The 12,695-nt window shown below is 36.8% G+C and overlaps 1 protein-coding gene across 2 annotated transcripts in view; it reads right to left on the minus strand.

Annotated features, from left to right (window-relative positions):
* Positions 1-12,559, minus strand: part of LOC129260547 (protein PHTF1-like) — a 32,746-nt gene extending 20,187 nt beyond the window's left edge. For both annotated transcript variants that reach the window (XM_064099725.1, XM_064099719.1), the window contains exons 1-4: positions 12,450-12,559; positions 3,601-4,292; positions 2,899-2,955; positions 1,148-1,229 (exon numbers count right to left, since the gene is read on the minus strand). In XM_064099725.1, the coding sequence (XP_063955795.1) occupies positions 1,148-1,229; positions 2,899-2,955; positions 3,601-3,675 (214 nt within the window). In that variant the 5' untranslated portion in view covers positions 3,676-4,292; positions 12,450-12,559. The remainder of the gene's footprint in view (positions 1-1,147; positions 1,230-2,898; positions 2,956-3,600; positions 4,293-12,449) is intronic.
* Between the last annotated feature and the right edge of the window lie 136 nt (positions 12,560-12,695).

The following is a 12,695-nucleotide window of genomic DNA, read 5'->3' on the forward strand; positions in this document are numbered from 1 at the left end:
CTATTGAGAAAAATATTACAAATTGTTCACAACACTGTACTCAATCATACCCACCAACATTGAAGTGGATAAAGCAACATATTGGTGAGGACTTTGTGAAAATCTATCAATGATTATGGAATATCAGAATTTAGAATTGTGACATCACAGGTGGGTAGCACATTCACAAATTCAAATCTTTAAACTTTAATAGTTCTTTTGTTCTATGATGGATTTTCGTGAAAACAATTCTCTATCTTTTCTGCTTTTATTAAGAAACCTTTATTTTCAGTGTCAGCTTTCCCATTAAGCATTGACTTTGTGAATGACTGGAATACCAGTATGGAGTGCCAAAAATAAGAGCCCCAAACCATTTTCCTGACATACTAACTATGACTGTATTCCAAATCTTTCATCTCAATTCCTATCTAGGCAAAATAAATTTTATCATGATATAAGTTTGAACATTAAAAATGCAAATTGACATTGTCATTTTTCAATCGAAGTTGGACAGGTATCTGGATTAGTAACTTCCAGTGGTTCATAAAATTGTGTGTGACAGTTTTTTTCATTCATATTCCAATAAAAGCTGCACAGAAATCAGTCAAATATGGTGGTTTCTTCTTCTTCTTCTTTTTTATTTTTAATTTTTATTTTATTATAACAGATTTAAATCCATAGTAGCTACAGTGTACATGTAAGTAAGATATCTGAAACAGTTTATTAAGATTATTAAGCATTTTAGGCTCAGTTCATGCATAGGCTAAGCATCCTGAAAATCTGTAAGGTTTCATTCTACTGCCCTACAACAATGCGTGCATCCTATCCCAAAATTACAGAATTGTGCTTAAAATCAAATTTCAATTCATAATTTCTTCAGCTGTTTTATCTTAAACTTGACACATTGCGCCATCTTGCAGGGCTTTAAATTAATCAAGGCCATTGGAGGTCACGACTGTGGATGCCTTCTTTATTGACCTTGATGCCCCTCTCATTGGCCTTCGAGATCTATGTGCCCTTTTTATCTTTCCCCATTTGTGCTGTAATATAGAAATGTGTCCTTGCACTCAAAATTATCAAAAGTTAATGCCTGATCTTGACAAGAAAAATTGACAATTAGCATGTACATATTTGATGAAACTAATATTTGAAATTATAATTACTGTACCTCTCACTAAATCAACATCAATCAGTTCTGTTTTGACTCTTCCGGTCTTTAGTTGGGCACTACTCGTATGCACTCCAAGACCCTGCAAAGAAAAATTGTCATGTGATGATTATAAAATTGTACTGTCTCACCCCTGAATAACAAGCGATGTGCTCAATAACAATCAACCAAGCTTCAGAGATGCATGAGTGATCTCTAAGTTTTTGAATGTGTGATGAACTATTCAAATACAAGAAAAGGAAATCAATGAAGTACGGTATCCAATGTACAGACTACTGTTTCATTTTCAATTCTTAATTGACATACAATGTTGGTTTACATTTCACAATATTGTAAACAAAAAAGTGGTTTCAGTTTCAACATGGCAAAATACAAGTTATGCTATTTCATATGCGTCACAAATAGCTACTTTGATATGGGCACTATATGCATCAAAATTGCTCACAATCAATCTTTCAAATGCATAATTATAGTTATATACTGTCAGTTAGAAAGAAAGCTTATTAAAGTTCATTTCATGACAACAGTAATTTCAGGGGCTAAAAATTTACTCTTTTCTAAATAATTTCATTGATTTTTCATTCAGGGAACAGAGTAGCCAGTAAATCTTTTGACCTACATGTACTAGTATTCTTTGAATGAACTAAAATGTTTTAAATCTAGTTTGCATACAGAACCTTGTTGCTCTGTCTGGCAAGCCTCTCACAAGCTCTCAGACTGCTAAGAGCACATTACTTATTGAAAATTTACATGAATTTTCAAAAATATTTGAAAATATATATACATTCACCAAATATTCACTATGAACAAGGCAGGCAAAGAAGAGAACAATGAATATGTAGCTCCTCTTTGTAGTAACTTCCAGAAATGGATGGATCCTTTCAATGGCCTTAGAACAGGCACTACATCCAGAAGCACTTATAATATACTACATTACAATGTTTCTCAGCACTGCATACTATTACCCCTACTTTCATTTCATTTCATTTCATTTCATTTATTTTCCACAAATCAATCAAAATACAAAAACATATAACTCATTCCGAAATAGTATGCATAATTACAATATAAATGCAGATTCAAAGTGGATGGACCTAAAGTAAAGCAACCCTGATCGGGTACTCGATCATTCAAGGAGTTACTTCTAACTGGGTTCCATTTACTACACCAGGGTTGAGAGTATTAGAACGCCTTGTCAAGAGTTGTGGTACATTTAGGATTCAAACCCTAGACTTTGTGGGTTCAATGTCTGGAGACTTATCCACTGAGCCACAACACCTCTCCATGTAATAGGATAAGATTGAAAGGTCCGGAAGGAAATGTTTTGTACCATTAAAGCTCTTAATAAGAACAAAGAGCTTTAATAATATTTTGTCCGTAACTCTTTGGCCCGTATTCTGAGGTCTGGTTTAGCTTAGACCATGGTCTACTCTGTGCTACAATTTAAAATTATGGGAAGCCAAAAGTGTCAAAATTTGTATTAAGTTGTATGTTTCTTATATTTACTGTGCTTTTTCCTGATTCATCGATGGTGAAGACAATCATCTATTCATACTTCCTACACAATTATGAATGATTAGATAGCCAAATGAGGTGAAATATTATATTGTTAGTGATTTATGTAACAGTTGGCTATCCATACTTAAACCACAACTTTAAACCTGAGTTTAAGTTAAACCCGACTTCAGAATACGGGCCATAGCGATTTGATGGATCCAATACTGTTCTCACTTGAAGTGCACACATCTTACCTGCGATTCTTTTTGTTCAACGTGTTCCTCCCACAATTCCTTGTCATAAGCACCAATCTGTAACAAATAATTTCTTATAGTATGAACAAGTACATACAATAATAATGAAATACACTGCCTATACTGTACATCATATTTCAGAATACAACTTTTAGAAGTTTGATGTATAAATATACACTAAGATCATCCTCATTGATATCATTGTCAGATGTCCTGATAGCCTTATTTTTAAAAATCAGTCTACATGTAGTAAGCATATTCTCAAAGGTTTGATTCACATTTGCCCTTATATGTACTCATATTTAACACATCTTAAGCATTAGGCCTATCATTCAAAAGCAAACTGAAAGAAAATCATCTTTGATCATTATCAGTTGTCTTGCTTATTAATATCTTATGTTTCACAACAGTCTATATATAGTGGTTCAATTCACTTTGCATTATACATTTATAAATTACAAAGAGCTAATTACAGGCTTTGTGTTGAATGTGTTGTGCATCTAGAGTTAGCAAGTATAATGGTACAATATTACTTTGAGTATGGAAATTCTTATTTGATATCATGGTCATTTTCAGGTTTTAAAATTTACTGAAAAAGTCCCCCCCCCCCCACTTTATCTGGCAACTCATGAACACAAGTTCTATTTATTGATAAATATCGTAATCATATTAATCCAAAAGAAGTACATCCACTTTGCTTACCTGTTGTTGAAAATGAGAGATGGCATCATTGAGGTTATCATGAATGGGTGTTTTCTGGTTGCCACTGGTTGCCATAGTAACCAGTACACCCTAAAAATATTCTGCTCCTCTCTTTTCAAAATTCAGTCAGACGAACATAATCCGCAAAGTCTGAAGATTGCATTTTGCATTAATGTACAGTATATAGCCAATAATGTTTGGCCTCATCAAATGACTTGTTCAGCTGTAGTCTTCATGTACAATGTATGCTTGCTTCATGAGGATATCTCAATGTATCCAAGTAAAATCAGACGTCATAGTGATGATATGCATCTGAAGATCGACAAGTTGCTTTCATATTCAATATAAGATGTGCATATAAATACACAAATACAGCACAAATGGTTGACTGCTCCCTCATTTTCTCATTTCATGAATTATGTATCTTCTATACAACAAATGTCCTTGGAAACATTAAATTATTCCTGGTAGCTCTATCTGGATGTACCGCAGATCACATGATATGAATTGCTTTTTATCTTGGTCAAAAATGACCTCCAAGCTCTCATCCCTCTTGACAGTCGATGGTGTGGTGTTTATGACGTGATGCGACTTCTAACTTGAAGCACTTACACCCTGTTAAACTGCTAACAGCAAGTGTAGTAAGACTGGATCTACAGATGCTGGTAGCCAGCAGCAAAACATTTCATTTCCTGGATTGGAGAGAACAAAAGAGAGATCACAAAACCCTTGCAATTTAAAGTAAACAAAGGAAACTAGTTTCAAAACAGAGCTGAGCTACATGTACACTGTATATGTTATTACCATGTCATTTCCTGTTTAATCCTCTTTATTGTGAGTACTGTTTACAAGAGACTGGCCTTGTACATATGCAATTCCTCTCAAAACTCACGTTTTACCAATATTTGTTTGATGTCTATTTCCATATAGTTTTGTTTTGGTTTCATTTCATGACTTCCTATTTTGACAGCAGGCTGGTTGGTTGATATTTTAGTAATTTTTTTTTCTGTTTTGCATCCCAAATTCCAATTGTTAGTGTGCCTCATTATTTTTTTACAGAGAAGCTGGCAATTGGAGTTATGGGTTTTGAGCCGAGATACAATGTATAACAAGGGCCAAAGGCATGTGTTCTACACAACTTCACAGGCTGCACTATATGTATGTCAAGAATACAATGATGATACAGTAGCCTATACAATCAAGGTCAATTTACAAAAATAAAGGGATCAGATATGATTCCTCATTTTAGTGCTTGTTCAAATTCTAAAACAAAATGCTGTTTATTAAAGAGGAATTTACTGAATGGGTAATACTTCATTTATTACTGCGATATGAATTGAATTGATATAAATTCCAGATCTGGTACTCTGAATAGCTCTACTGGAGCATCACTCTGCAGAATGTAACAAATTAATTTGTAGCTCTTCTTATTTTAACAGGATGCCTACTGACCTGGTAAAAGTAGTTATGCTACATATAAGCATCAATTGATTAGAGCATGGAGGTAGAGGTACTTCAGTGTACAGATGATAGAAAACTCATTACAAAAAATATGTAGTTCATCTCACTCAATCATTCACTTGTATGGTTTTCTTTCTTTTGAAAAAACAAAAACAAAAATACAAACACAACTACATCATTTACATGCTTATAAATGCTTAGTAGTGAACTTTGAAATTAATAATGGTACAGTATGTGAATTGTATATTCAAAGACAGTGAACAGAATAATACATATTGTTAGCAAACTTCATAGCTGTACTCACTCACCATTCAGTCACACAACAAGAATGCACAAAGTGATCACTTATTAAAAGGTGCACATCTTCACCATACACAGTTCTAGGTTCTTTGTATTGATTCACTAAAACCTTCACAACAATGCTTTATCTTTTACAGGCTTGTACTGTGTGTGAATTGAGAATAAGGAACAAAAGATGTAACCTTTCAATGCACAGGATTACTGGTAAACAGTGTCTACAGACCTATACAAGGGGAGTTTAATACAAAACTGGAGTAAGCTGACCTATTTGCATATAACATTTTCAAGTAAACAAAGAGGCAGCTGCACACGCATGCAGTGATTGCAGACACTGTATCACTCTTGTAAAAATTGATCAGTCATATTCATTCTGTGCATATGTTTGATAAATGTAGCAGTGGTCCAATATAGTACATGTATAACATGTTGCCAGGGCAATGAGCTTAGAAACAATGTAATTGTACTGGACATGTAGCACCAAAATAAAACACAAAAATAAACAGAAAAAAAGCAGGCCGATGCATTCATTCAAGTCCACACAAGCAGCAAGTGGATTCAAATAAACATAAAAGCAATAAAACAATCAGAACAATGAAAACTTCATCCAAAAAATGCACAAGTATGTTCAAATGTTTAAAAAGTGATGACATGTTTTTCTGTGCATCAATCTCTTAATAAGGCTTGAAGGATTCTGAAGGGGTCCTAAAATTCCCCATGCAAAGAAATTGCATTTCACGTGCCCGCATTCAGTCTTTAAGAAATTTAAGAGAATACATCTAAAAAACTACAAACAGTTACAAGCTTTCTCTGCATTTTTTTTTTTGCAGCCTCGATATAAAATCTGAATTCATCTGTTTTCATTCTTTGTCAGTCACACAGCAGGGCAGTCCCATCACCTAGGCTATAGATATTGTTGTCTGCAACCACCTCATCTGTGTTGAGTTTTTACGCATTGCGCACCAAACAATAAAAAAAGTGTAAAAGAGTCTGTTTATTTTCACTCTTACCTATGTATTGATTCACTAAACCTTCACAACAATGCTTTATCTTTTACAGGCTTGTACTGTGTAATGTTAATTTTGAGCATATTTTTGTGGGGCCCTCTATGGGTGGAAACTGGAAAATGACAATTGGCAACCAACAATTTTTTTTAATCACATAAATTCAGCCTTAGGCAAAGGTACTCTGTGATGAATAAAAATATGAAATGTACATGAACTGACTGTGCTAAGAAGTACCGGTGAAGTATTTTATTCTTATCTCATCTCACAGAGGTAACTGAGGACAAAGAACATACGGTAATCATAACTCATATACTGTGCAAATAAAGCATTTTATCATTGAAATTGATATATTTGCATTTGTTGTGTCACTTGTGTGTAGCTTTTGCCCCTGCATAGCTCTTAGACACCTTACCATATAATATGTAAGTAAAACAAGACATATAGACTGGTCAACAACCAATGTAATTAATGAGACTGAAGCTTTCACGGTCCTGAATGTGCGTGGATTCTAGCTTTTGTTTTGCCCCCCCCCCCCTCCAGTGCTAAATTGAGAGGTGTGAGACAATACAGGTTTTCGTTCCACAGACCCTATTTCTTAAGTTGTAAAATAATGATTTGGGGTAGAAGATATTATAATAAAGTTTTCTGCAGCAGCTGAGGCTGCAGCTCGAACCCTAAATCCCCAAGTTCCCCAACCAAAACAAGAAATAAAATTGATACTGTCAATAGGATACATAATAAATACAAGTGGAATGCCTCTGGCCGTCTCACCTGCATCACGCGATTCAATATAGCAGCAGTGCTGATTTTGAAAACTACTATAACTCGCACAAGATGTTCAGTGATACTTGGTTACTCGTATTTCCACGTTTTATGAATTAGACCAATACACTTATAGAGATATGATGGCAATTCAACAAATACCCCCAACGTGGCCAAAGTTCTTTGACCTTACATGACCTTTGACCTTGATCATGTGACCTGAAACTCGCACAGGATGTTCAGTGATACTTGATTACTCTTATGTCCAAGTTTTATGAACTAGACCAACACACTTTCAAATTTATGGCTGTAATTCAACAAATACCCCAATTTGGCCAAAGTTCATTGACCCTAAATGACCTTTGACCTTGATCATGTGACCTGAAACTTGCACAGGATGTTCAGTAATACTTGATTACTATTATGTCCAAGTTTCATGAATCAGATCCATAAACTTTCAAAGTTATGATGGTAATTCAACAGATACCCCCAATTCGGCCAAAGTTCATTGACCCTAAATGACCTTTGACCTTGGTCATGTGACGTGAAACTCATGCAGGATGTTCAGTGATACTTGATTAACCTTATGTATAAGTTTCATGAACTAGGTCCATATACTTTCTAAGTTATGCTGTCATTTCAAAAACTTAACCTCAGGTTAAGATTTGGTGTTGACGCCGCCGCCGCCGTCGCCGCCGCCGCCGCCGCCGCCGTCGCCGTCGGAAAAGCGGCGCCTATAGTCTCACTCTGCTATGCAGGTGAGACAAAAAACTGAATTTGAAGGTCTCGTAGTGACCGATTTTAAATAAACATTCTCAGCTCAACTCAACTCTATTTCTTATGTATCTCCAGTCAGTTGCCAACTTTAATAGGCCTACTGAGCTACATGTACTAATAGCAGGAATTGCCAACAGCCATGGGTTTCACATTCACAACAATATCACAAGTAATAGTCTAGTCTCCAAGACTACAAGTATAGATAAATCAATAATAAAAAGTACAATAAATCAATGCCCTTGGAAATTGCACACACTCAATAATTAAAGGACAAGTCCATCCCAACAAAGAGTTGATTTGAATAAAAAGAGAAAAATCCAATGAGCATAACACTGAAAATTTCATCAAAATCGGATCTAAAATAAGAAAGTTATGGCATTTTTAAGTTCACATAATAACTTTATATCATGGACCTATTACGAATGGACATTCAACGAGAGCATTTTATGACCACCACCCGTTTCCAGCTGTCAAAATTGCTGTCTAACCCTTAACTTTCTCTTTACGCAGTTTTTACGACGACCACCCGGGGCGATTGTTTACACAAGCTCCTTTCGGCCGATGATCGTCACCGATTGATCACTGGCCCTCTTTCGACCAAAGACGGTCATGTTGTAGCCCCGATTGCCAATAGGGAAAGTCCCTTCATTACCTAGAATGCAATGCGCAATTCATATCCGTTTTTTCAGTACATTATTTTAGGCTGTCTATAATGTGCGATTGTCGTCTGTCCATAAAAAAAAATCCCGTTAAATTTCATCAATCCTGTGGAATTTTATGCCCAAATGAAAATCAACTTCTGACCGAAGGTAAGCGCTACTATCGACATCAATACTGTCCGAAAAAGATGAAATTTTAACGTTTTTCCGCAGATTTTTTCGTCGAATTTCAACTGCTTTTTTGCCGTAGATATACGGATCTGCAAGGCGATGTCAATGCATTTCATTTCCGGTTGTTAGCGATGTACGTAAAAAATACGTTTATGCACGCCTGTTTTCTTGTTTCTGCTATCATTTTCATAGCGCTAACGTTCGCTGCTGTGCGTTGCTTTTGATAAAGTGAACGAACAACATCGCAATGGGTAGGAGCAGCGTACAATTGATTTCCGCTGTCCATCAGTGAGAGCGAGTTTTACGACCGGCTTGATGGGTGTCAGCTGCCAGCGCTCTGTTTATAAAAGGATTAGCGGCGACGGTCTTTGGGTCAAAGGAGGGGATTCGTTGAATGTCCATTCGTAATAGGTCCATGGTTATATGCACATCCCGGTCAGTATGCAAATGAGGGAACTGATGACATCACTCACTCACTTTTTCTTTTGTATTTTATTAAATGAAATATTCTAATTATCTCCTCATTGTCCTGTGAAACAAAGTTTTATTTCTCCCTGAACATGTGGAATTACCATTGTTTAACATTATATGGTTTAGTCAAGTTGGTCTTTGTTGTCAAATCTGTAAAAATTGTATAATTCAAACAATAAAAAACAAAAGAAATAGTAAGGGACTTCATTGATTCTTGATTTCCATGTGACTAAATTGTGCATATAACTATTTTGTGAAAAATAGCGAAACTTTAAAATGTCATAACTTTCTTATTTTACATCCGATTTCGATGAAATTTTCAGCATTATGCCTGTCTGGTTTTTCTCTGTTGATTCAAATCAACACTTTTCATAGGTGGACTTGACCTTTAATAAAGCCATATTTCATTGTCTCCAATATTTTCTTCCTAAATCTCTTAGACATTTGTCAGATTTGACTTTATCCCGGGGGGGGGGGGGGGGGGCAGTCAAATGTATTGCTGTACACATGCGTGACCAAACTATTTCCAAACACCCCCTAAACGAGTTTTTTTCTGTGCGCAAACAAATTTTTTGCGGGCTTCATTTACACATTTTGGCCCCTAAACAAGTTGTCGCCAGAATATGACCCCTAGACAAGTTTTGTCTACTTGCTAACAATAAGCTTAAATAGACAAAACTATATTCATGCTGGGTATGCCCCCCCCCCCCCCCCCCATCGGGTAGAACCTGAACACTTTTCAGAAAGGAGGAAAAAGCCCCAGGGAAAAAGCTTGGAAAAAAAACATACCCTAAATATGTTTGACCCCGCGATTGACCATTGACCAGTCTTTCAAAACCACCCTTTTTTTCGAAAATCGGTATTTTTGATACCCTTGACGCGTGCAAGCGCGGCCCGCGTCCAAAACTGAAAAAAGATCCCTTTAAACGCGTTTTTTTTGGGTCACGCATGTGTACATCAATATATTTGACTGGCCCCCCCCCCCCCGGACTTTATTAAACCTTTTCCATAATTTTTTTTTTTTAATTCTATTGGAAGGAAATATATGGAAACTTTGCCAAGGAATGAAGATGACAAGAGAACCAGAGGAAAGGTGGAGAAAAATGAATGGTAATGGAGTGATTTAACTCAGTAGACTCTACTCAGAATCTTAATTCTAACCAATCAGAAATTTGTAAGGTACATGTAGATATGCCCAGTTTTATATCTTAGCCAAAGACTTATGTACTTGTAGGTGTGAAACTCTCACTTTTTTGCCAAACTCTCGCTTTTTCATCAAACTCTCGCTCTTCCCCCAAATCTCTTTTTCACACCTGTATTACAGCCTTTCCTAATTTATTTATAAATGTAGGAGCCCGGCCCGGGTTCATTCTCACACCAACTCACAGACACTGCTGTCAGTTCCTGGCCCTGCCAGCTGCCCTAACTTTAATAATAGGCCTAACTCACTCAACTCAAGGGTTCATTACATGCTGCCGCGCACAACAAATCAAGCCATAGAAGTCGTGTGTTGTGGATGCCAGAAGTGGCGTCGCACTCGCAGCACGCCCGACCCACTGGCACTAGTACTAGAAATCCACTGCCAAACGTTTAAACGCGGTTCATTGTGCGAGGTTAGTATAGATCTATTACTAACCTCGCACTAGTGTGAGTGGGCCTAACTTATTGATAATCTGTCTTTCTTGATCATGACATGATGTACACTAACCCAGGGAGCTCCGGCCGCGCAGCGGGCCGGAGCCCAGGAGCTTACCGTGTATTTTACCATACTCACGGGACTAGGGTGATTTATGGTCTAAATATTTCTCCAAATGAATTGTGAAAACAGAAATTATGCACTTACCACGATTATATGGATGAAGGTCTAACGAGTGGCAGTTTCCTGACATCTGGGCACAAACTGGAACCTCAAAAAACGAAAAGTTCTCTCCTTCTACCCCCGTCTCGATCGGCCATTTTTGTGATGAATTGTAACAAAATGGCCGATCGAGACTGGGGTAGAAGGAGAGAACTTTTCGTTTTTTTTAGGTTCCAGTTTGTGCCCAGATGTCAGGAAACTGCCACTCGTTAGACCTTCATCCATATAATCGTGGTAAGTGCATAATTTCTGTTTTCACAATTCATTTGGAGAAATATTTAGACCATAAATCACCCTAGTCCCGTGAGTATGGTAAAATACACGGTAAGCCCCTGGGCTCCCGCCCGCTATGCGGGCGGGAGCTCCCTGGGTTAGAATAGATGTATGGTAGGGGGTCCTAAAGCTACGCACCACTCCAATGCGCATGCAATTTCAATTTCAAAATGCGCACTCTGTGTGTGGAGCTAGTGACTGCAGTGTGACGAACGATTCCTATTCAGTTTTTGTACAGAGGCTGCAATAAATCGCTAAATACAGAGAAAACCAGCAACTGTTTGGAATTTTGGAGTTATATTCACTTTGATTTCATATTTTCCTATAAGAATATGAACATTATTTAGAAGTTTAGGGACAGGAAATACTTTTTCTTTGCATGATAAATTGAGTGCGTAGCTTTAGGACCCCTCTATATCGGGCGGCGAAATCAAGAGGTGTTCGGAAAACACGGCAGGATTTTCGTATTAGTGAGTTTTGTGATATTTTCTTTATGGTTATGAATCTTTACAATATTTACACAAATTTGTGAAAGATGATTTGTTAGAATATTAAAACTGGCATAGTTTTTATCGTTTGTAAACAAAATGCGTAGCTTTAGGTCCCCCCATCATACACCTGCACGTTGGCCGTTGCACTCGCTGTTCTTTTCATCTTTGAAATTGGAAATGGCATCTGACTTGCATTGCCATTATTAGTCATGAAACACACAATTACTGAGAAGAAATATTACAAATATGAAAATGGCTGAACGTCCTTCACAGGCAGTAGACCTAACTTTAGATCTAGATCTACATCAACACGATATCACGGTCTAGGCCTAATAATATTTCACACAGGCTAACCTCATTACCAGCGCAAGCAATTGTTATTCACGCATATCAAATGGGCTCATCACAATCCTGTGAGAAATACTATCCAATTGCACAAGAGCTACATCCCCGAAGACCACATTCGGCCTGTTCAAACTTCAAACTCAGTTCAATGCAAACTTATTTGTATTTTTCTTTCTATCTCTCGAGACTCAGCCGACAGAAAAACCGAAATATCCGAATTCCAACTACCACATTCAACACAAAAGTTCAGATATATGCAATAAAAAAAGGGACTTACCACTAAAATATGCAGAACGGTGAAAGATTTCGGACAGCTAAAAGGTCTCCGGTAAAGTCAGCTGTTTACTTTTCGAAATATAAATCTGACGATGTAAAACACGCATGCGCCATCCAATTATTAGAAAAGAAGGGGGGGGGGGGGGGGGCGGTAACTTTTCCATTCTAAGAAATTATGAACAAAATGTTTTTTCCCAACTTTATATGTTGATATTTTTCTTTCAAGAAAGAATTACTTGCCCAAAAG

This window comes from Lytechinus pictus, chromosome 1, assembly GCF_037042905.1.
Source record: "Lytechinus pictus isolate F3 Inbred chromosome 1, Lp3.0, whole genome shotgun sequence".
NCBI lineage: Eukaryota > Metazoa > Echinodermata > Echinoidea > Temnopleuroida > Toxopneustidae > Lytechinus > Lytechinus pictus.